Raw genomic sequence first — 26449 nt, 5'->3', positions numbered from 1 at the left:
ATTGGAGTCAGTCTACTTCCCTTAGAAGTTTCCAGAGACATTGTATCTGCATCTGTAAAGGGGCTGTTTTACAGAAACATGGAAATTCTGAACACTATAAAATTTGTCAGGTCTCTTGGAAACAGAGATTTGGGAAGCTTGGCTCAAAGTATGGTACTTGAAAAACATTAAAAAATGGTGGACTGTAGGGATAACCACTGAGTTAGGGGACCCAAGACCCAGGAAAATCCCAGTATCTCTTCTGGGCTCAAAGGCGTCCTGTGAATGCCACATAAAGTGCTCTGTCATGATGAGACAATGTCCCCAAATGGTATGTTCTCTGGTGGGGAATCAGAAGCCAAAATGTACTTACTATCAATATAAATCATAGAGGGGAGGTAATCTGTGGCCTGCACGCTGGTTGTTTCACCTCAGAATCAGAGGAGTCTAAGTCTCTCATGGGAGATCATCTTCTTCTTCTTGGGTAGGGGTATTCTAGACACAGTGTTATTTTTATTCTGGTTTTGGGCTGCACAGGAAAAAGGTTGAAGAGTTGAACTAACTTAGCCCTGTACTTCTAAAGAGGCTGGCAGGAGGCTATTGGTAGAAGACCTGCCAAGATACAGCTGTCTACACATGAGATGCACCTTAGTACAGGCACTGGCATCTTATTTTAATGGGAGACTTCTGGGGATTTGGAAATCCTAGGACAGAATGCCCCTGGAATCCAATTTCAGGGTGTGGAATTTTCTTTGACATTAACTGTGGGGATTTCACCCTCTCATGCTTTTATTATCAAATGTCATTCCATAGTGGACAGTGGGAATCCAACATACAAAGATGATCACAGGGCATGATCTGTTGTCTTGGGACATATGAGGGGTGCAGGCATAATGGCTTTCACAGGGGTAATGTCAGCTTTATCCTCAGTTACTGATGTCAGGCTTGAGGGCTGTCTGAGCACCTTTCCAGAACTGATACATTTGGACCTAGGGGTTTCCAATCAACTTCGATGTTCAAGCTCTTCCCTCTCTTTCTCCCTGTGGATTCACTTCATTTTTTAATGGGATGGACATCTATGCCACCCTGCTGCTGCTGCATATATACAAACATGGATGATGATTTTAATAGGGCTGTGAATTTCCTTTTGGCCTACTAACCCTGGAGGGTTTCTTGCCTTCTTTTCCATGTCTTTAGAAGAAAGTCCTGTCAGATATTATAACTAGCAATGCTGTGCTCAGGACCTAAGCAGAAAATGCACTGAACATGGAAGCTTTTATATAGTATGGCCTCAGTTACTGACAACGGCCAATGTATGGGTCTTCTTAGCAACTTAACAGTTAATACCAGTTCCTTAACCTTGTAAAATGAACTGAAGATGCAGCAATGGCATTTTTCTTCTTGAAACATCACGTTATGCACACCTCACCTTGGTCACACAAAACATTAAACAGAAGTTTACTGCTCAGATAGATAACTCAGATGTTGATTTGGAGATTTTACTGTCACAAGTGATTTGGGACATGGAATGCCCTGCCAAGTATCCAAGTCAGAAGTTGTTTGATATGGAGAAGCAATACCCTCTAACTGAAAGGGGTCATCAAGTGGACCTTAACTTCACATTATTTTCTCCTTGGCTGGACCTTCCAAGTCATCACAATGTCCATGTTGCTCTGAAATCGCTTAGCCAAGAATAGGATAAGAACCTGCTGATAAGCTGGTGGCTTTTGGATTTGTAGCCAGCTGTGTACACTGTTGTCCACTGAGCTGGGTTGGCCAATATATATGTTGTTGTTATCCCTTTTTCATGGCACCAGGCTATGAACAGTCCAAGGATTATGTGCTAAAGAGCAAGGTACATGGCATGGGGACACTGAGACACCGAAAGTGATCATAGACTCTAATTAAATTATGGCCAAAGGAGAACATTGAGAAGCTCAGCCACATCACTCAATACTGTGGGAGACTAACAGTGCCCCCCATTATGTAGACTTTATTCACTACCCCGGTGAAAATATGCAATACCCATCCAGACATTCGGACTGATTTTAAAGGTTATTAGGGAAGTACTCTCTTTGGAAAGTACAGTTGTGTACATTTACCATAAATGTAGATGTTCAAGTGTATTCACTGTTGCAGTCATTACATCTGGGTAATCTGCCTGCAGGTTGCCCTCAGTCGACTTGAATTCCAATGTTTTGGGTCCTGCATCAGTTGCTGTTTCCTCTTCCATGATGTCAGGTCATCAGAGGTATAAAACAAGCAGCCAACGCCATTTTCTTTAGTTTTTCTTGCCCCAGATGTCAGGTGCCCCCAAAAAGGTAGCAAAAAAAAAAATATATATATATATATATATATATATATATATATATATATATATATATATAAAAACTATATATACATGCATCAATACAAACTTTACCTTCCTCTACAAGCAAATTCACCACATAGGTTGTAGAAGATAGAGAAGGAAAGATAAACTTCAGAATGAAAGGGGGATGGTGGGCAGGTAACCTGGACTGCAACAGTGAATACACTCGAACATCTACATTTATGGTAAGTGTACACAACTGTACTATGGTCTTCGTGTTTCACTGTTGCAGTCATTACATTTGGGTAGAATCCCAAAGCTATGGATGGGTGGCTGGAGCTAAACAGCATTAGGTGCAGCTATAAGGCCCTGCAGAACTGCAGTGGCAAAGCCCGCCCTGGACTTAGAGTAGAGAGGCAAATGATAATGCTTTGTAAAGATGTGAACAGAACTCCAGGTAGCAGACTCTAGAATGTCTTTGGTTGGTACTCCTCTGAGAAAGGCTGCTGAAGTAACTGCAGCTCTGGTGGAATGAGACCTAATGCCCTTGGGCACAGGTTTGCCATGGTGTAAGTAGCAGAAATTAATGCAGTGGCTTATCCACTTTGAAATAGTCTGCTTTGAAATAGCCTTTCCTTCTAATCCTACAGCATATTTCACTAGTAATTGCTCAGTTTTTCTTAGAGCTTTAGTCCTGCTCAATTAGAATCTTAGCTGCCTGTGTACATCCAAGGAATGCAGAATTCTCTCCCCCTTGTTCTGCGGATTTGGATAAAAGGTTGGCAGATGAATAGTTTGGTTAAGAGCCACACTGGAAACCACCTTAGGCATAAATGAAGGCTTTGTCCTCAGAGACACCATGTCTGGGTAAAATATGATAAAAGGCTCCACAGCCATGAGGGCCTGTAGCTCTGAGACTCTTCTTGCTGAAGTAATTGCTACCAGCAGTGCTGTTTTCCATGATAAGAACTTTATAGCAGCAGTAGCAGCTGGTTAAAATGGAGGCAGGGTGAGCTTTTCCAACACATAATTGAGGTCCCATGCAGGTATTGATGATCTTCTAGGAGGCCTTAAATGTTTGGCTCCTCTAAGATACTGCTTTAGTAAAGGATGAGAAAAGATTGGTGGTTCTGTATTGTAATGAGCCGAAATGGCAGAGGCATGGATTTTAATCGATGAGAAAGATAGGCCTTTGTCAAGCATCTCAGTCAAGTATTGTAATATCTGAGGAATATTTGGTTCTGCTGTATCAGTTCCTTGTGCTTGATTCCAAGCACAGAATCTCTTCCATTGATCAGCATAAGATTTTCTAGTATTAGGCCTTCTGGCTTCCAAAATGACATCCATCACAGCTTTACTGAGAGGTGTTGTTTGTATAACTACATGATCAGCCATGCTGCCAGGTTCAGTGTCTGGAGTTGATTGTGCAGGATCTGATTGTATTGCTGGGACAGTAGTTGAGGTCTCTGAGGTAAGGTCCAAGCTGGGCATTGAGACAAGTTCCTTAGGATTGGGTACCAGTACTGGCAAGGCCAGTCCGGGGCAATTAGTATCATCTTTGGTTTCTCTTGTCTGATTTTCAGTAGGACCTTGGGAAGAAGAGGCAGAGGAGGAAAGGCGTAAACTGATAGGTTTTTCCAACTGAAGAACAGGGCGTCCACTTTCCATGCTTGTCTGTGATAAGTCCTTGTGCATAATCTTTTCAATTGATAATTTTGAGGAGAGGCAAATAGATCTATGTCCGGGCTCCCCCATTTCTTTGTTATCATGCTGAAGACTTATGGATCTAGTTTCCACTCATGAGGGTCCATAAGGTTTCTGCTTAAATCGTCTGCCAGAGTATTTTGTTTTCCCTAGCAGGAATTGAGCTTGAAGATGTATTTGGTAAGTCAAAACTGTGTCCCACAGTGCCATGGCTAATCTGCAAAGGGGGTATGAGTGCGTGCCCCCCTGCTTGTTTATATACCACATAACTGTGGTGTTGTCTGTCTTTATCAGTAGTTGTCCTGGATGAAGTAAGTCCTTGAAGGCTGTCAGGGCATTTTGAACAGCTAGCATCTCTTTTTAGTTGACATGTAGATGCATTTATTTTGGGGTCCATATGCCCTGAATGCATCTTCCTGCCATGTGGGCCCCCAGGCATAATCTGATGCATCTGTTGTTAAGGTTTGGCTGGCAGGGGGTAGAGTGAAGGGCCGTCCCATGTTTTGGTGACATGCCTTTGCCCACCATAGAAACTCCTGTTGTAGGCAGGGAATGAGAGGAATCATTGTTTCCAGACTGTGACAATGTTGACTCCATAAACTTTTTAGGTACCATTGAAGTTTCCTCATATGCATTCTTGCATATGGAATCAGTAGGATTCAGGATGCCATGAAGCCCAAAGCCTGCAGAGTTTGTCTTGCAGATAACTGGGTTTTTGTTGCCATCAGTTTGAAGTAAGTAGTCAGTTGCCTTTGTTTGTCTGGCGTGAGGTAAGCCATCTGGGCAGTTGTATTCAAGCTTGCACCCAGGAATGTTATCTTTTGTTACCAGTTGTGATTTATTTTTGTTTATTGTGTACCCTAGGCATGTTAGAAACCTTTTCACAAATGCCAGGTGTTGAAGAAGAATGTCCTTGTTCTCTGCTTGAATGAGACAGTCGTCCAAGTAAGGATATATTTGTATACTTCTTTGTCTGCAAAAAGCAATTACTGGTGCCAGGCACTTTGTAAAGACCCTGGGCACAGGAGATAAGCCAAAGGGCAGTGCAGAGAATTGGTAATGCATTAAGCCAGCCTTGAATCTGAGGTATCTTCTGCATGATTGCCTTATTGGGACATGCAGGTATGCCTATTTTAGGTCTAATGTCACCAGCCAGGCATTCTTGTCCAGCATAGGCAGAAGCTGCTGCAAAGTCAGCATTTTGAATTTTGGTATGTCCAGGTATGTGCTCAAAATCGATAAATCCAGTATTGGCCGCCAGGCCTTATCCTTTCTGGGTACCAAGAACAGTCCAGTAAAAACCTTGTCCTTTTTCCTGTTCTAGTATTGGCTGAATGGCCCCCATATCCATGAGGGATGTAACCTGTTTCTGTGCCTCTGCCCATTTATTTTTTGGCAGATCCAGCCAACTGTTTGCCATTGGCAGAGTATGGGAATGGAATCTGTATCCCTGTGATACTATGTTTAGCACCCACTTGTCCTGGGTTATTAACTGCCAATTTTGAGCAAAAAGTGCTAATTTTCCCCCCTAAGGGTGCTGCCAAAAGGTAAGTGTTTGGTGAAGGCAGAGGGAAGTCATTGGGACTGTTTTCTGTAGGTTTGCGCTTTATCTCCTCCAGATTTGGAGGTAGAAGCGCCCCATTGCTTTGACCTGTAAGAATCTTGTGCCTGGTATCTGGAACCCTTAGGGTGTCTGGATTTGCCCCTTTGTGCTCTGTCTGACACAGGAAAGGACCAATTTTTTGTAGGCCAGTGTCTATTGAATCTTGGTGGCTGCACTTGTAAGAAGTCTTTTACAGTTTGCATAGACTTAGCTTTGTCTTCCATTTTCTTTAAAACCTCTTCTGCCTTAATACCAAACAGAGTATCATGTTGTAAAGGTGCATCCAGTAATTTAGCTGTAACATGATCAGGCAAATTTTGCTCTTTTAGCCAGGCATGCCTCCTAATCATAGATCCAGTAACTGCGGCCCTGCAGGAGGCCTCAGGAATCAAAACCACATTGCAAAGTATGCTTTCCAACCTGATCAGCTGCATACAAAAATTCCTGCAATTCTTTATTTTCTGCACATTCAGAAATCAACATAATTTTCTGTTTCAGCAATCCCATAACATGTTGTTGATACTTGAGCATATGAAACTGGCAGTTTAAGGCCCTAATTGCCAAGGTTGCAGATGTATAAACCTTTTTTCCCCATCTATCCACTGCCCTTGAATCTCTGTCAGAGGGGGTAGGATTTTTTGCTGTTGAGCCCTTAACTCCCTTTGGACCCTGTGAAATAGTTTCAGGATCAGCAGCAGGGCTTCTAAATAAAAATTTGTGTGAGTCAGGGACCCTGTAATATCTGTCAGGCTTGCAGGGAGCCGGAGGTAAGGAGTCAGGGGTCAAGCTTGACTCCGAAAACACATCATCCACAATGTCTAAAACAGGGGGTATGGCTAAAGGCCTGTGCTGAGGGAGAAGAAGGAAATCCCTGAGCCTCTTCTTTGATTCTGAGAAATCTTGACTCTCCAGTGAAAATACTCCCTCAAAGTATGCAAGGTTTCTCCAAATGAATAATCCTCAGGAGGTGATGCAGATGGTATAGACTACTCTGCATCAGAATCCTCATTGGGAGGTATAGATAATTCCTGATCTGAAAAGGAATCAGAAGAAATAGAAACCTGATCTGAAGATTCATAATCAATGTCTTGCCTAGGCCTCTTATCAGGAGAGGGATGGGAACCCCTGATCAAGGTAATAAGGTCTTCAGCCATTTTGATCATCTGTTTTTTAGGCATAGCAGCCTGTGCACGTGGCTCATGCATTGTTTTTTTAGTTTTAGAAGGTGCTTTTGTCTTTGGTTTGCAGCTGTCGTCGGTTTGATATAAAAATGTTGAGGCCTGAATACACCCTCAGAAGCTGGTGCCTGCTCAGTGGCTCCGGACCCATCTGAGGGAGATACATCCATGGGTCCAATACTTTGAGTATCTTGTGGCATGCTGGACTCCACATGAGTCTCGGTAGGGGCCTACAACTCGAAAGTAGCGGGTATCAGGGGCTGCAAAAGCACCTCACTGAGTACCAGCGAACCAGCGACTGGCTTAGGAGAAGCTTCGTCATCGGTTTTGGACCTCGACTGTCTGTCTCTGTCCTTTTCTTTGCGTTTTTTATGTACTCCAGTAGTCAGATTGCTATCCGACAACAATTCTGGGTAGTTAAATCTGTTTCCAAAATACTTTGAGGCAAAAATATACTGACGCTTAATAGTGTGTTGGTTAAATCTAGCACAAAAGTGACAGCCAGGCACATTGTGATCAGGGCCTAGGCAAGGAATACAGTATAAATGGAAATCCTTATGAGGTATTTGCTTCCCACAAGTAATACAATTATTAACTTTTTCTGACATCGGTATGGAGCAAGAAAAAAGTTTCCCCAACGGGGTACTTAGCTTTAGTGAAGACTTCAGTTCTGAAACTCAAACTTGAATATTTCAGGAGTCGGCCAACCGGCACTTGTGAACCGCTTCTGCTTCAGGTACCACATGGCAGGAAAGACTGAAGAAAATGGTGTTGGCTGCTTGTTTTATACCCCTGATGACCTGACGTCATGGAAGAGGAGACAGCAGCCGACGCAAGACCAAAGACTTTGGAATTCAGGCCGACTGAGGGCAACCTGCCAGCAGGATTACCCAAATATAATGACTGCAACAGTGAAACATGAAGAACATCAAAAGGGCAGCCTATTCCAGAAATATGGGATACAATTAATACAATTAGTAGGTATGGGGCTAGAACCCCCAGTCCTGTAATTGTCTAACACCAATGATTAGGGTGCTACCAGCCTTGTGACCTTCTACAAGCAAAGGCAAAGGTGCTACCTCTTGAACAATTGGCACTACTAGTTACCTGTGCTGACACTACTAGTTACCTATGCTGACACTACTAGTTACCTGTGCTGACACTACTAGTTACCTGTGCTGACACTACTAGTTACCTATGTTGACACTACTAGTTACCTGTGCTGACACTACTAGTTATCTGTGCTGACACTACTAGTTACCTATGGCTAAAGGTCAGACAGATTAATGGAAGGAAGCCTGGCTCTGTAACATAGAAGTAAAAAGCCTTGACAATAATATACATGACTTGAGTTTGTATAGCAGCTAAGACAGTGGAAGAGACACTCAGGGAAGTATATGAATGAGTGGTTTACAATGGTTTGCTCATCCTGGAGTGGAGGAGATGGTTGTCCTGGTTAGCCAATCTGCTTTTGCGCATGCACAGTGTTGCATGACACTATGGCTGTATGACACGAGTAATGATAATCCTCATAGGGGTCATGTTGGAGTGTGCACGTCATGGGATGGTCAGAGGAAACCCCTGAGGTGATGCAGGCACTCACATCAGACAGCAGAGATGGGGTTTGGGTACAGGGATATGCTGTTGTTGCCAGGAAGCCAGAAAGAGTGCAAGCCACCGCCATGGCTGCCTGTGTGATAGGAACTCTGAATCTGTTGTTGCCATCAAAGGAGAATATTAAAGGATGGTGGAAGCGTAATGGCTGCCAGAGGCTTAATGGCTGGCAGATATGGCAGCAAAACGTACATAGAATAAATGAATTCATGGTATAAAAAGACCTTCCTTAGAGACTAGGATAATGAAAAGTATAATCTTTCACTGGACAAATTGCTCCTGTACAAGGACAAGCTGGGAGCACTCTCTGGTGAAGTGACTTATGCAGGGTCACACAATAAGCAAATAAAAGTGGAAGGATTCAAACCCTGTACCATGCTCATTAACATCACAGAGCTTTAGTTCTCTGCACTAACTGCCTGACATTAATATGTGACCTTGATAGCCAGACTGAGCCATTAGTAACTAAGAGGATTAATTAGAAGTTAGTTATCAGAGAACATGCTTGAGGGACAGCTTTGTCTCCCAGAGGTTACCACACCTTTGGAACAGACTCCCACTTCATATCAAACAGAGCAACTCATTGGCCCTCTTCAAATGCAATCTGGATGATTGAATGGGCAACCGTAAACTCACCCTGGGGGTTCCACATGTGTCCCTCTTGGACAGGGGCAATAGGTGCTGATCATGGCAATAAGGGTAGAACTTGGCTAGGCTTGTAAGGGCCCTAGGGCAATTAGCCTAGTACCTTCCTATGATCCCATGAAGAGAGAAATTGCTCTGACATGCCTGTCGTTTATGGAATATAAGACTATGTATAACTGAGGAACCTAAAAGTGCAAAAACCTGTAATAGTCACTCGTTATAGGGAAAATTAGTACCGTGTTTAATTGTTTGAGAAACCTGTACAAAAGAAGCCTTTTTAGAGAAAGGTACTTACCTGTCTGAAAAAATTGCAATAGGGAAGATCTGTGTTTTGTGCATAATTAAGAGAGAGACAAACTGAAATTTATCATTGGCTAAAGAACAGAATGAAAGGATCTACTAATAGTCTGAAACAGTTTGTAAGCATCTTTTCTGTTTACATTTTCCATTTTTGAGTGAAAATAATGAACATATTTAAATTCACATTAAAGAAGAAAGTGCTATGTGTACTCTTCCTTAAAAGAAGGAGTATGTGACCCAAGCTAATATCCAAAGGTAAAGTGCAAATGTTGCTATTATATATGCTATAAGTTATGTCCAAGTATTGCAACATCAGCTGCTTAACAGACTCCCAGATGTATTATACATCCCTATATTATGTTGTTCCTTATATAATACATTTACAGTTCTTCTGGTTTCCTGCCTGGGTACAATGATTATAATTAAACAAAACAGGTAGTGAACAAAGAGGATAGATGGGTGTCAGCAAGTGCCGAGTTCCATCACATGTCTTTACTATTCATTAATTAATTTATCTACCTTTTTTATCCCGATAGATGTCTCTACACCAGGTCTGATGTCAAAGCCACTGTCTTCCATGAAGACTGGCTGATTCTGGTCATGCACCATAACACGGGCTCCAGCAACATTGGAAAGGTATGGGAGGAAGTCATTCTGTTCAGTTCGCAGCACCAAGGACAGCCCTGTAAAGATATAAGCAAGAAAAATGACTATATAAAAGTAATTGTTTCATAAGGTGAAGTGCTAAAATGTGCTGTGTCACATTATGTCACCATGCAAAGCATACTGAGTGAAAGTGTCAGTGAGGGACCATACTCTTTATACTGTGTGAGAGTGTGCATCCCGTAATGCAAGGCATATTGTGTGAGAGTGTGCAGTCATGTACAACATACTGTGTGAGTGTGCAGTTATGCAAAACATACTGTGTGGGCCATGCGCAACATATTGTGTGAGAGTTTGCGGTCATACACAACATACTGTGAGAGTGTGCAGTCATGCACAATATACTGCATGAGTGCACAGTCAAGTACAACATACTGTGTGTAAGTGTGTAGTCATGCAAAACATACTGTGTGTGAGTGTGCAATCATGCACAACATACTGTGTGAGAGTGAGCAGTCATGTGCAACATAGTGTAAGAGACTGTACTATCATACACAGTATGCTAGTATGCTGTGTGGATGTGAGCAATTATGCACAGCATACTGTGTGAGAATGTGCATGTTCAGCCATGCTCAACATATGTGTGAGACTATATGGCAATATAAGACATATTGTGTAAGAGTGCACAGTCATGCAAAACATACAATGTGAGACTGTGCCACCTTGCATGGCATACTGTGTGAAAGTGTGCTGTCATGCAAAATGTACTATATGAGACTTTGCCTCCATGCAAGGCATGCTGTGTAAAAATATGAGTGTGAAGCCATTCTCAAGCTACTGTGTGAGAGTGTGCATCCATTCTCAATATATTGTATGAGAATCTGCATTCAAGCACAGCTAACTGTATGAGACTATGCCACAATGCACGTTTGCACAGTGTACTGTATGAGACTCTGCCACTGTGTACAGTGTACTACTTGAGGCTCTGCCACCATGTACAACATACTGTGTGAGACTATGCTGCCATGCATGTTATAGTATGTAAGAATGTACAGCTATTCACACAATGCTATGTAACACTTTGCCACAATGCACAACATACTGTGTGAGACAGTGCAGTCATGCATAATATCCTGTGTGTGATTCTGACACCATTGCCATGCACAGCCTACTGTGAGATTGTGCTGTCTTGTATGGCATAGAATGTCAGATGTGCAGCCATGCACAGCATGCTGTGTGAGACTATACCTTGATGCATAACATAGTACCTGAGACGATAATACCATACATTGCATACTGTGTGAATGTATGCAGCCATTCACAGCATACTGTGGGAGAATGTGCCACCATGTACAGCATACTTTGCGAGACTGTGTCATCATGCATCATATACTATGTGTGAAATGGTAGCTATACACAGTATACTATGTGAGACTGTGCCATCATGCACAGCATATTGTGTGAGACTGTGCCAACATGCATGGCATACTGTGTGAGTGTGCAGTTATGCACAGCACACCATGTGAGAGTGTGTCACCATACACAGCATACAGTGTGAGAGTGTACAGTTATGCATGATGCTGTGTGTCATTCTGCTCCTGCTTCTCTCCCTTCCCTGGACAAGAACCATGAGACTTGAATCATTTTTACAGGCTTTTAATCATACAAATAGTAAGAGTGGCCATAAGAACACACATATGAGTATGACAATGGCATGCCCTTAGGAAACACTGCCACAGAAGAAGAAAAACAACTCATTGACCCTGTTGATGCCCTATTATCTAAAAGGCTGTCTTCTGCAGAAATAAAACATCCTGTCTACAAAGTATTCCATAATCTCGACAGGAACGGTTGCAAATGCCTGCAAATGAGTAGGTGGGTTGGGAGGCTGTCTGAATTTCATCTGATGAAGATCTGTATTCTCAGGGTACATAAATAAATAAACAAGTCAGTACCACCCAGTGTGGCTACATATATCTTAAACTGAGGACAAAATCACCGTAATGGTTTCTTTAGGGCAGATTCATACTTCAGGATCTTTCTTGATCTTTTTATAACAAGATCTATCAATGATTCATTTTGCCATTTAGGAAATGTACAAGTGTTAGGTACACGATAGCTACAAATGCTTGTACCTAAAAGGAGTACTAAAACTTTCACCAATCTACAAAAATACATAAAGTATCTTTCTGTAATGCTGGTAATCTAGACTTGAATTTGAGGATAGTATTCTAAGGCCCATTGTATGAGAAAATTAATAAAAGATGCCTGCTACTGACCTCCATCCCTTGTGACAAAAATGCTGGATAATTCTTTCACCCTCAGAAAAGGCTTCAAATATAGCTGTCTGAAGATGTGCTACACTCCCTCCCACAGCCATGTAAGGACATTGGTAGTATAAAAGGGGCCTTGGCTTATGTCATTTTCTTTCTTGACCTGGTAAGGTCAGCTGAGAAGCTGAACTGACAAGGGCATTATATTCTCTAGTGCCCTAAACTCCCTCTTTGGGATGCAAGGGGAAGGTAAAGATTAGATCAGACTATGAGATACCCCAGTCTAGGGTACTGGGTTAGAAGAGAAGGAAATGGGACGGATCCTGGGCTGCGACAGTGAATGTACTCAGACATCGACATTCATAGTAAGTTCCTAACGCAGCTGTACTATGCTCATTGCAGATTCCTAAAGCAAGGAGTGGAGAGTGGTTGGCAGATTGCCAGATGTACTTGTCCCTTGTAGTGATTGTTATGTATATAGTAGGAGGGGGGGTTGTATGATATAAATGGAATGATACAGAGGTCCGTGATGGAAAGCATATTCATTATTTTGAAAACTAAATAAATACCGACCAATTTAAAAATTAAGTTTCTTGTTTTAAGTTATTGTTTATACTAGTGAAAGCTGATGGGACAGACTGAGAGTTTTAGCTTCACAGATTAGTACCTTAACCCATATACTGTGTTGCCATTATGACTTCAGTAATCAGCACTGACACTCACGTAATATTTTTGTGAGAAACGTACAATACAGACCTATTCTAATCACTTCATGAACATATCACCTGCCACTTTTGCCATTCAAAATCACCTTTCTAATAACATACAAATAGCTTTGCTGCATTTGTTCAAAACCTAATGACATTAGAATTATCCCAGAAACTTGAAAACTAATATTAAAGTTATGAGCCATCATTTAAATGCCATATTTAGCCAATTAAATGGCTATTCCTTTTAGTCTTATGGGATATTAAATTCTGGCATTTTTAAATCATCTCAGCTGCAGACAAATGAATGCCATTGACTATACATTTGGATTGATATGCAGAAAACAAAGATCCCGTGGTTATCTAGTCTAATGATGATTCACCATATCAAATTAGTATCGCATACAGTAGTTACATCAGAGGATTAAGCCTATGAGCTGCTAATCAGCTACTTCCTAGGGTACAGGGTTTCATTCTCTCAGCCATCATTTGTTTACTGTGTGACCTTGAGCAAGTCACTTAACCAGACAGTGCTTTGGGGCAATTAGTAATTTGGACTAGACCAGTGACTTGTCTCCTGGACTACATCTCTAGTAATTGTTACAAAGTACCCTCACACTACCTGATGCATAACCCCAAATAACACTCATAGCTTGGATGCAGATACTAAACTCCAAAGGACCCCAAAATGCATCATATAACAGTATGTACTTTGCAATCATTCTTTCTGCAAATCTGCAGTATGACTTGAGTGGTGTTGCAGCATCTTAAGCACTCATTCTGCTGTTGCTTTCAATAAAAGCTGATGTCATATCAAAAGATCCATTCACCATCATGCCTTTCAACATGCTTACCAAAACGTGTGAGCACGCCATCTTATTTCCAGTTTCATTATTTTCACATTTCTTGGTTATGCCTGTACCATACAGGTCTGAAGTCACTTGATTTTGCTCCATATGCCTCTTCTCGGAGCTTGTTCCTTCCTTTTCATCTGTCGTTCTGTAAAGATGTGCTTTTCTCACATTGTACCTTACTCTGTAACACCCCAGACAGTTGAGAGGTATAGTTGCTCCCATCAGTGGGGTCAATGTTGAGTGTTGCAATATCAGTGAGTTTACTGCTTAATGCTGCCTTAGTAATGGGAGGCACTGTTAAGTTCTATATCTGTCAGTGGGGTTAGTACTAAAAGATATCCTTTCAGCAGAGTCACTGTCAGCTGCTGACCCATCAGTTGGATCACTGCCAAGTGCTTCACACAATCAGTGACTCATAGTTAAGTACTGCCTTATCAATGGGGTCAAGGTCAAGGCCAAGTGTTGCCTTGGTCACGATGGTTACTGTTAAGTGTTCTTTGTCAGTGATGTCGCTCTTAAATGCTTCCAAGATCACTGGGTTTACTATAGAGTACTTCTGTAGTTAGCAACATTAATACTGCTAGCTGCCCTCATTGCTGGGGTTAATGACAAGTGCTGCCTTAGTGAACGGAGGCAGTCTTAAATACTGTATCTCCCAAAAGGGTTACTGGTGAGAGCTGGCACAAGGTCTTACTGTCTAGTACTGTCTCAGTGGGGTTAATGTAAATACTTCCTCTATCTTTGGCATCACTGTTAAGTACTGACCTAATCTTTGGTCATCATTGTCAGGTACTGCCACTGCCAGGGGCTGTTGACAAGTATTGTGTGTTATCACTGTCAGCAGTGAGCACCTCTTTTGTGAGCAAGCTGCTTGTCGCGTACTATCTGAGGTGAGGAAGTGGGATACTTATCAAGCAGCACTTCTATAAATGGTACCGTCGTTGAATATGGCCTCTTTCAGCAGTCACAAACAAGCATTGCCCTTCTCATTGAGGTCATTAGTGGGTGCTGTCTGCTGTCATATGCTGCCTTTCTGATTACTTTTGGGATAGCTTTGTGTATCTAGGCATTTAGAAAAACTATATTTCAGAACTTCAAAGGAAAATAAAATAGAACTACTAACAATGAACCTCAAAAGATCAAACTTCAAAATATCTAAAAAAGAGAGCAAAATACTTTTTTGTAGGGAGCATGTGCCCCTACACTCCCCACCACCTGCTACTAGATATACCAAATATGGGACTTCCCACATAGAATTTCTATATTCTGTGATCACATGACTATTTAATTACTTCTGCCGTCACTAAAGACATTCAAAAATTACAAATGTTCGACCAAATGAATGGTTCTTTTGTATATATGTGTGTGTGTGTGTGTGTGTGTGTGTGTGTGTGTGTGTGTGTGTGTGTGTGTGTGTGTGTATACATATATATAGATATATATATATATATATATATATATATATATATATATATATATATATCTATATATATATATATATATATATATCTATATATATATATATATATATATATATATATATATATATATATATATATATATATATACACATATATATATATATATATATATATATATATATATATATATATATATATATATATATATATATATACCTACAAAAAGGCCTCACTGAGACCAATGACTGGTGCCAGAAAGTACAGTTGTGTACACTTACCATAAATGTAGATGTTCGAGTGTATTCACTGTTGCAGTCATTACATTTGGGTAATCTGATGGCAGGTTGCCCTCAGTCGGCCTGATTAACAAAGTCTTGGGTCCTGCGTCGGTTGCTGTCCCTTCTTCCATGACGTCAGGTTGTCAGGAGTATAAACATGCAGCCGACGCCATTGCATCAGTTTTTCTTGCCCCAGATGTCAGGTGCCCCCCAAATGGGGAGCAATATATATATATATATATATATATATATATATATATATATATATATATATATATATATATATATATATATAAAATTTAAAACATATAAAATTTAAAACACAAAACATATACCTCCAAAAAAAAGCAAATACATCAAAAAAACTTTTAATCATAGTAAAAAAAAGGAGAGGTATAGTTAGAGAAAAACAGGGGGCTGGAGGGAGGGTAACCAGGACTGCAACAGTGAATACACTCGAACATCTACATTTATGGTAAGTGTACAGAACTGTACTATGTTCTTCCTGTTTCACTGTTGCAGTCATTACATTTGGGTAAAATCCCAAAGCTATGGTTGGGAGGATGGGTTTATACAGCATTAGGAGCATCTATAAGGCCCTGCAGGACAGCAGTGGCAAAGGCTGCTCTGGAATTGGAGAAGAGAGGTAAATGGTAATGTTTGGTGAACGTTTGAACTGTGCACCAGGTAGCAGCTTCTAGAATGTCTCTGGTAGGAACCCCTCTGAGAAAGGCTGCAGAAGTAGATGCAGCCCTGGTGGAATGAGATCTGATCCCCTTGGGGATAGGTTTACCATGGTGCATATAGCAGAAAAGAATACAATGGCTTATCCATTTCAAAATAGTCTGCTTTGAAATAGCCTTTCCCTCTGCCCCTGCAGCAAATGCCACCAATAGTTGTTCAGATTTTCTTAGAGATTTTGTCCTGTTTAAGTAGAATCTAAGTTGTCTGTGTACATCCAATGAATGCAGAATCCGCTCACCCTTGTTCTGTGGATTGGGGAAGAAAGTTGGCAGATGAATGGTCTGATTAAGAGCCACATTGTATACCACCTTAGGCATAAAGGATAGATTGGTCTTGAAAGCCACCCTGTCCGGATAAAAAATAATGAAAGGCTCCACTGCCATAAGAGCCTGTAATTCTGAAATCATTCTAGCTGAAGTGACTGCTAAAAGGAAAGCAGTTTTCCAAGAGAGAAATTTTAGGTCCGCAGTAGCAGCTGGCTCAAAAGGAGGTAGAGTGAGTTTTTCCAAAACAAAACTGAGGTCCCATGCAGGAGTTGGTGCTCTCCTGGGAGGTCTTAAATTTTTGGCCCCTCTGAGATACTGCTTTAGCAGAGGATGCGAGTAGAGGGGAGGTTCTGTGTTGTAATGAGCTGAAATGGCAGAGGCATGGATTTTTATGGAAGAAAAAGATAGGCCCTTGTGAAGCATCTCAGTTAAGTATTGCAGAATCTGAGGGATATTAGGCATTACTGTGCTTATTCCTTGTGACTGATTCCAGGCACAGAATCTTTTCCATTTGTCAGCATAGGATTTTCTAGTACTAGGCCTTCAGCCTCCAAAATGACATCCATCATAGGTTTGCTGAGAGATGCCAAGGGTGAAATTAGTTGATTAGCCACACTGCAAGATTCAAAGTTTGGAGATGAGTGTGCAGAATTTGGTAGTTCTGCTGAGACAGTAGGTAAGGTGTCTGAGGCAGGTGCCATGGAGGAAGGTGTGACACATTGTGCAGGAGTGGGTACCAGTGTTGGCGAGGTCAGTCTGGAGCAATCAGAAACATTTTTGGTTTGTCCTGTCTGACTTTTAGTAGGACTTTGGAGAGCAGAGGCAGAGGGGGAAAGGCATAGACTGATAGGTTTTTCCAGCTGAATGATAGAGCATCCACTTTCCAAGCTTTTTTGTGATGAATTCTTGTGCAGAATTTGTCCAACTGATAATTCTGGGGTGAGACAAAAAGATCTATGTCTGGGCTCCCCCATTTGCATGTCAACATGTTGAAAACTTGTGGTTCCAGTTTCCATTCGTGTGGGTCCATACGATTTCTGCTTAGTTCGTCTGCCACAGTATTTAGCTTTCCTGGCAGGAATTGAGCTTGTAGATGTATTTGATAAGTCAAGGCTGTGTTCCACAATGCCATGGCTAGTCTGCAAAGGGGGTAGGAATGCTTGTTTATGTACCACATGACTGTGGTGTTGTCTGTCTTTATCAGTAGTTGTCCTGGATGAAGGCAGTCCTTGATGGCTGTGAGAGCATTCTGTACAGCTAGCATCTCTTTCTGATTGATATGTAGATGCATTTGATTTGGGCTCCATTTGTCCTGAATGCATTTCCTTGCCAGATGCGCCCCCCCCCCACAAGCATAGTCTGATGTGTCTATAGTTAAGGTTTGGGCTGCAGGGGGTGGAGTAAATGGCAGTCCCTTGTTTCGGTGGCAGGCCTTTGCCCACCATACGAACTCTAGTTGCAGGCAAGGTATAATAGGAATCATTGTTTCCAGGCTGTGACAATGTTGACTCCATAAACTTTTTAGGTACCACTGAAGTTTCCTCATATGCAGTCTTGCATATGGAATTAGAAGAATGCAGGAGGCCATAAACCCGAAGGCCTGCAGAATTTGTCTTGCAGATAGCTGTGTTTTTGTGGCTACCTGTCTGAAATAAGTCATCAAGTGAATTTGCTTTTCTGGTGTAAGGTAAGTTATCTGGGCAGTTGTATTCAAGCTTGCACCCAGGAATGCAATTTTTTGAGAGGGTACCAGTTGTGATTTCTTTTTGTTTATGGGGTACCCTAGACAAGTTAGAACCCTTTTTACAAATGCCAGATGCTTTAGAAGAGTGTCCTTGTTTTCTGCTTGAATTAGACAATCATTGAGTTATGGATAAATTTGAATATTTCTTTGCCTGCAAAATACAATTACTGGCATCAGGCCCTTTGTGAAGACCCTGTGCACAGTAGATAAGCCAAAGGGCAGTGCAGAGAACTGGTAATGCAAATAGCCTTCTTTGAAGCAGAGGTATCTTCTGCAAGATTCCCTGATTGGGATATGGAAGTAAGCCTCTTTTAAGTCTAGAGTTACCAGCCAGGCATCTTTGCCTGGCATAGGTAGTAATTGCTGAAGAGTCAGCATCTTGAATTTTGGAATGTCCAGAAATGTATTTAGATTGGATAAGTCCATTATTGGATGCCATGATTTGTCTTTTCTGGGTACCAGGAAAAGTCTTGAATAGAAACCTTGTCCCTGTTCCTCTTCTGGTACTGGTTGAATAGCCCCCATATTTATGAGGGACAGAACTTGTTTCTGGGCCTCTGCCCACTGATTTGTAGGCAGGTCTGGCCATCCATTTGGGATTGGCAACGTGTGAAAATGAAACCTGTATCCCTGGGATACTATATTTAAAACCCATTTGTTCTGGGTAATCAGTTGCCAGTTTCATGCATGAAGTGCCAGCTTTCCCCCCAAAGGGGCGGCCAAAAGGTAAGTGCTTGGTGACTGTAGAGGAAAGTCATTGAGACTGTTTACCATAGGGAGGTGACTTGTTGCTTCTAGGTTTGGAGGTGGAGGCATCCCATTGTTTTGTTCTAAAAGTTCCTTGTGACTGAAACCTGGAGCCTTTGGAATGTCTGGATTTGACTTGAGTGGCTCTCGAGGGAACTGGAAAGGACCAGTTCTTAGTAGGCCAGTGCCTACTAAATCTGGGAGGCTGCACTTGTAAGAAAATTTTCACAGTTTGCATAGATTTAGCTTTATCTTCCATCTTTTTTAAAACTTCTTCAGCCTTATTACCAAAGAGACTGTCCTGTTGTAAAGGAGCATCCAACAATTTTGCTTTAACATGGTCAGGCAGATTTTGCTCTTTGAGCCAAGCATGCCTTCTTATCACAGATCCAGTTACAGCAGTCCTGCAAGAGGCCTCCAAAGAATCAAAACCACATTGCAAAGTATGTTTTCCAACTTGTTCAGCTGAATGTAATAAATCCTGTAACTCTTTACTTTCCACACAGTCAGAGATCAACATCATTTTCTGTTTAAGTAGACCCATAACATGCTGTTGATATTTAAGCATATGAAATTGACAGTTTAAAGCCCTGATTGTCAAGGTTGCAGACGTGTAAACCTTCTTACCCCATCTATCCAGCGCTCTGGAATCTCTGTCAGAGTGGGTAGGATTTTTTGCAGTAGAGGCCTTAATGCTCTTGGGACCCTGATAAATGGTTTCAGGATCAGCAGTAGGGTTCTTGAAAAGGAATTTGTGGGTGTCAGGAACCCTGTAGTATCTGTCTGGCTTACTAGGCGCCAGAGGCAGAGAATCAGGTGTCGTACTGGATTCTGAAAAAACATCATCAACGATGTCAAGAACAGGAGGTATAGCCAAAGGCCCATGCTGAGGAAGAAGAAGAAAATCCCTAAGTCTCTTTTTAGATTCAGAGAAATCCTGACTTTCCCAGTGGAAGTGTTCCCTTAAGGTATGTAAAGTTTCTCCAAAAGAGAAATCCTCAGGGGGAGAAGCAGAAGGGATGGAATCTTCTACATCAGAGTCCTCATAAGTAGGTATAGATAAATCCTGTTCAGAAGAAGAATCAGAAGAAATAGAAACCTGATCTGAAGATTCATAGTCAGTGCCTTGCCTGGGCCTCTTAGCAGGAGGGGGATGGCTACCCCTGATCAAGGTAATTAAGTCTTCAGCCATTTTGATCATTTGTTTTTTAGGCATTGGGGCCTGTACACGTGGCCCAAGCATTGTTTTTTTAGACATAGAAGTAGATTTTGGCCTTAGATTTGAAGATGGCGTCAGTTTAATATACAAATCTTTAGGCTTGAAAACACCCTCAGAAGCCAGTGCCTGCACAGCGGCTCCAGACCCATCTAAGGTAGAGACATCCATGGGTTCAATACGTAAAGCTTCTTGTGGCATACCAAACACCGAATGGGTCTCAGTAGAGGCCTGCGAATCAAAAGTAGCGGGTATCAGGGACTCACTGAGTACCGGTGAACTGGCAACTGGCTTAGGAGAAGCGTTGTCATCGGTTTTGGACCTCGACGGTCTATCTCTGTCTTTTTCTTTGCGTTTTTTTAGGTATTCCGGTAGTCAGATTGCTAAACAATGACATTTCTGGATAGTTAAATCTTGAGCTAAAATATTTAGAAGCAAAAATATACCGACATTTAATCATGCGTTGATTAAATTTAGCACAAAACCGACATCAAGGCACGTTGTGGTCAGGGCCTAGGCAAGGAATACAGTACAAATGAAAATCCTTATGAGGTATTTGCTTCACACAAGTAATGCAATTATTAACTTTTACTGACATTGGTAAGGAGCAAGAAAAAGTTCCCCAATGGGGTACTTAGCTTTTAGTTGAAGACTTCGGTTCTGAAACTCGAAAACAAAAATTTCATGAGTCGGCCGACTGGCAATTGCGAACTGCTTCTGCTTCGGGCACCGCGCAGCAAGAAAGAGTGATGTAATGGCGTCGGCTGCATGTTTTATACCTCTGACGACCTGACGTCATGGAAGAAGGAACACCAACTGATGCAGGACCCAACACTTTGTTAATCAAGCCAGCTGAGGGCAGCCTGCCAGCAGATTACCCAAATGTAATGACTGCAACAGTGAAACACGAAGAACATCCATTTTAGCTGAATGCCAAAAAATGTGTCATCTTCCCCTTTGGGAAAAACACAGTTCCCATGAATTACCACATAGATGGTAGTCCACTGAACACTGAAGGCTTTATAAGAGATCTGGGAGCACAGGTTGACAGGAACCTCTCTTTCGACCACTACATTGCCACTGTGGTCAGAAAGTCCTTCTATGTGGTACATCTCATTAGTAAGGGTTTTGCGTCCAGGAAGAAAGAGGTCATTGTCTCCCTCTACTCTTCCCTCATTAGGCCAATCATTGAGTACAATGCCCCATTTGGAATGTACCTCACTAGACAGCTGCAACAACTGGAGAGGCTGCCAAAGTACCTCTCAAAGAGGATCCTAGGCCTTAAACATTTGTCCTATATGGACAGACTCAAAAATCTCCAGCTATTCTTTGTCTCATATTGCCTACTTAGAGGTGATCTCTGCTTGACTTACAAAGCCATGTCTGACCCAGCTCTGTTAGAAATTCTACATCTAAAGAAATCCCAATCCCTCTGCACCACACACTCCAGAGACCTCAACCTCATGAACATGCTGGAGAGACAGGTTCATAACCCAGAGACTGCCCATGTTATGGAATAGACTTCCCATACATGTCAAGACGAGCACCTCACTGGCCCTCTTCAAGAAAAATCTTGATGAGTGGATGGGAAATAGAAAATCCATCCTAGGGATCACCCCAGTGGCTTTACTCAACAGAGGCACTGGGAACTAAGGTCAGGTGGCAAGATGCCAGGGTAATCCTATGGGCTAGGCTTGTAAAGGCTCCAGGGCCATTAGCCTAGTACACACCTATGAACCTATATATATATATATATATATATATATATATATATATATATATATATGTGTGTGTGTGTGTGTGTGTGTGTGTGTGTGTGTGTGTGTGTGTGTGTGTGTGTGTGTGTGTGTGTGTGTGTGTGTGTGTGTGTGTGTGTGTGTGTGTGTGTGTGTGTGTGCTTTCATCTGCCTAGCTGCACTGAATAAAGGACTAATCCACAATAAATTGTCTCCAGGCTTCTTTATTTCTTTGACCAAACCTAATCTGCTGGAAAATTCTCTAGCAAGTAATTTTGCTCTGTAGCAGCTGGACAAGAATTCCTTTGCTTCATCATGGAAGCTAACTTGGCACCGATAACTAGAACTGCACAAAAGAAAACGGTTCTACAGTTATAGTTCTAACCTGAGAAGTATCTGGCCCCCACAGCCTTTGCAGACAACCATAGGATTTTTAGTTTAACTCATCAAATGCTTTCATTAAAATAATGTGACCATAAATTCATTCACCCTGTCTAAAAAGGTTTATACAATTTATAAAATATATGCAAAATGTTTAAAATATATCAAAAATTAATTTAACATATAACATTCTGCCATTACTCTTCATTGAAGCACAACCACCCCATTCCCTTTTTTTAATACATTCTTTAAACTTAGCTGTTCATTTATCCCTGGTGAAAGATATGACCCCGGTTTTGTTTCCATAACTCCTCTTCTTCTTTAATTTCAGTTTGGTCCAGCACAAAGAATAAATATTTTGAACATTTTCTACATTTGTAGTGCAGCTGAATAATGCATCGCACTTATTAGCCTTTATGGCATTAAGATGATCCCTAACCCTTAACCTTAATTTCCTGTCAATTTTTATATAAAAAAGTACGCATGCATTACATTCGGCAAAGTGCACTACTCTTTCAGTAATACAGTTATAACGTCCATCTATTCAGGAGGTCCTATGTATACTTTCAACTGTAAAATAAGGACTGCTTGACATATATTTACAATATTTACATGTACGTTTCCTTTTACCTCAGATCTTTATGGACCTTTTCCTTTCTTTCTGAACACAGTTTCACATCATTTCCTTTCTTGTGTGAGAACACAATGTACTCCCCCCTCACCCCATGCTGTGCCAAACCTCTTGGTTAACTTTGAGCATTTTTCAGTTTCTGTTAATTATTTGTTTAATCATATAATTGCCCACTGAATATGTTAGGGTCATGCTATGTTCCTTGTTTTTTTTTTTTTTTCTCTTCATCGCTTTATTGTACCTGTTCTCTGCTTCTACTTCCACTATAGGTCTGTATTTGTCTTCAACAACTCACATAACTATTTCATTCACTATACCTAATGAATAATCCCTATTTAATAACAGACTCCTAAATTCCTTTATAACTTCTTTAAAGTCATTGTCCCCTCACATTAATTTAGAAGTACTAACTAGGCTACCTTTTCTAACATTTTTTAGCCAAATTTTTGTCTTACAGTCATTGTTTCTTTTTATGGTTAACAGTGGAGAATAGTAAAGGAAGAAAGGAGGTTTTAGCTGAAAGAAATTTTCAGGGTGGGTGGTCTGGACTATATGTGGAAAGACTGAAAGTTTGGTGTCTTTAATCAACAGAGTTGTTGCAAAGTATTTTTAATACCTGCTAATTGAGCATACAGAATAGCCTTCATCAGTGAGGTCACTGTCAGCTTCTATGACCAGGGTCCACTGCTGAGTGCTACTTGCATGTATAGGGTTATTGTGAAATGTTGCCTCAGCCAGTGAGGCTGTAGCTGAACAGTCTGTTACCATTGGGGAAATACATAGCCTCCACAGCTGTGCTCCTCTTACGGGGGTTAATGGTGTTTATAATGATCTCTGAGTAATACTAACTATACAGTAAAAAGGATAGAAAGGACTAAAAGACACCTTAGAAACCCTCCAAACTTGCAAGTCCTTGCAGGCAATCAGTGCTGACTGAGCCTCATTACTGATACTCCTAATCAGGATCAATACTCCTGATGAGGATCAATTCTCCCGATCAGGAACAATACTTCCAGTCAGGAACAATACTCCTGATGAGGATCAATTCTCCCGATCAGGAACAAAACTTCCAGTCAGGAACAATACTCTTAATAGTTCTACCAATAAAAGGAGTCGATGACCTCTTTATCCACCCCTGGATTCTGGGAACTTTCATTTGTTTTACAGGCAAGATTATAGCGTAGTGCTTACCACTTTCAACTCCAGGGGAGAATGAAATCCAAGGATTGTTGTCATCTCCATCATTGAAGGTGTAGCAGCTGCCATACTGCGGGTGATTGAATTGGGTGTAGTTCCTATTATAGAAAAAGAACAAAGCTGGTAGCAATATTCAAGTGAAAGAGTCTCAGATACAGAAAAAGTAATAATAATAATAATAATAACAATAATAATAATAAAAATAATAATAATAGTAATAATGAAAGAAATATAAAATGCAGTTCTATCACAGCATAATAGCAAACTTTGCAAAAGCAGGGTGCCAAATTGATTACTCACCCAGAACCACACGATATCTTGTTGAATTCACAGGCATAGACAAAGTTACTGATTTGAGGGTTATCCTCCTGGTAAGTTGACAAGGGGGCATTCCCCATAATATTTACATACTGATATTTGTACCACTCCCTCAAAGCATCGACACCTGATGAGTATATCTGATAAAAACAGTCTCCATCTGTATCATTGCACTAAGGGTAAAGAAAAGAAAAAAACATGAATAGTAAGTTAATAAATAAAAACATTTATATACAGGAACACACACACACACACACACACACAATTACACACACACACACACACACACACACACACACACACACACACACACACACACACACACACACACACATACACACACACACACACACACACACACACACACACACACACACACACACACACACATACACACACACACGCACACACGCACGCACACACACACACACACACACACACACAATTACACACACAATTACACACACACACACACACACACACACACACACACACACACACACACACACACACACACACACACACACACACACACATACACACACACACACACACACACACACACACACACACACACACGCACACACACACACAATTACACACGCACACACACACACAATTACACACACACACACACACACACACACACATACACACACACACACACACACACACACACACACACACACACACACACACACACACACAAAACACACATGCACATTTGCATGTTCGCACACGCACACATACTCACAAAACACACGTGCATGTACGCGCGCGCGTGCACACATACACATGCACATGTGCATATACTCATGCGCACATATACACAAAATGCATGCACATGTGCATGTACACGCACGCATACACAACACACACACACACACACACACACACACACACACACACGCAAGGGCACACGCACACACACGTAGACATTACACACACAGCAGGAATTAAGTATAATGTGCAAACATACTTTTGATGAGACAAACTCTTATTTAAGCCATTCCCTATAAACCTCAGGACTGCAAGCACTATATACTAGTCAAAAGTGAAAATAATCTCTAGCAAAAACTTTTCCTACCATTTACATTCCATAGAACCATCAGTGAGAGTAGCAGCATTTTAAAGAGCCAGGGACACAAAAACATTAAAGTTAACCTCCTTAAAATGGAGAACATCGATATCTGTGCAGTGACTGAGACCTGGTTCAAGGCTCCAGAGAGCACCCCTGCACTACCAGGCTATAACTCATACCACACTTTTTGGCCATGTAACCTGGACCAGAACACCAAAGGCAGAGTTGTGTCCATATTCATTAAGGATATCCACACCTCCAGTCTAGTTGCTCAGCATAATGCAGTCGAGGTTATCCAAGTGCAACTAACTCTGGGCAAAACTGCAATCCAAACTGTAGCTTGCTACAGATCACCCACCATGCCCCAGGATTTCCACTCCTCTTTTCTTGATGTAATGGAAAATATTATGGTTCAACCAAACACCCTAATAATGGGTGATTTCAACTACCCCACCATTAACTAGGAAAACTACTCATGTACCAACTCCTTTGCTCAATGCTTTCTGGAATTCATAAACTCCAACGCCCTGGATCAACTTATACACACCCCCACCAGAGGCAACAATACCCTAGATCTAGTCATTACCAACATGAGTGACAGGTGTTCCACACCTGAAGTCAACGCCTCATTGGTCCGATCCGACCATAAGCTTACCCCAGATATCCACATCCTGCCCTCACCCCCCATTAAGGAAACCATGGTAAAAAATTTCTCCAAAGCCAACTTCATGCTTCTTAAGACAGAAGTGGTGAACTTCATGACACCCATGCAGATGGACAATACAGTTACGACTACTGAATCCTACACAATTGCCCTTTATAAGCACTTACATGAGTGCATAGATCGTGCTATCCCAAACAGAACCAAGACGCTATCCTCCAAAAAAAGGAAGCCAATCTGGTGGTCCCCTCCCATAA

General features: G+C 41.4%; 1 protein-coding gene across 2 annotated transcripts in view; it reads right to left on the bottom strand.

Annotated features, from left to right (window-relative positions):
* The window catches only part of SCNN1A (sodium channel epithelial 1 subunit alpha), a 307957-nt gene that overhangs the window by 87432 nt on the left and 194076 nt on the right, over positions 1–26449 (bottom strand). For both annotated transcript variants that reach the window (XM_044079561.1, XM_044079562.1), the window contains 3 exons: positions 24433–24623; positions 24127–24230; positions 9854–10017 (listed from right to left, as the gene is read on the bottom strand). In XM_044079561.1, coding sequence (XP_043935496.1) covers positions 9854–10017; positions 24127–24230; positions 24433–24623 — 459 coding nt within the window. The remainder of the gene's footprint in view (positions 1–9853; positions 10018–24126; positions 24231–24432; positions 24624–26449) is intronic.

Source organism: Protopterus annectens, chromosome 8.part0, assembly GCF_019279795.1.
Source record: "Protopterus annectens isolate FY-2018-M chromosome 8.part0, PAN1.0, whole genome shotgun sequence".
In the NCBI taxonomy this organism is placed as follows: Eukaryota; Metazoa; Chordata; order Ceratodontiformes; family Protopteridae; genus Protopterus; species Protopterus annectens.
Note: the sequence above shows the minus strand (reverse complement) of the source record. Positions and strands in the feature narration are given on the sequence as shown.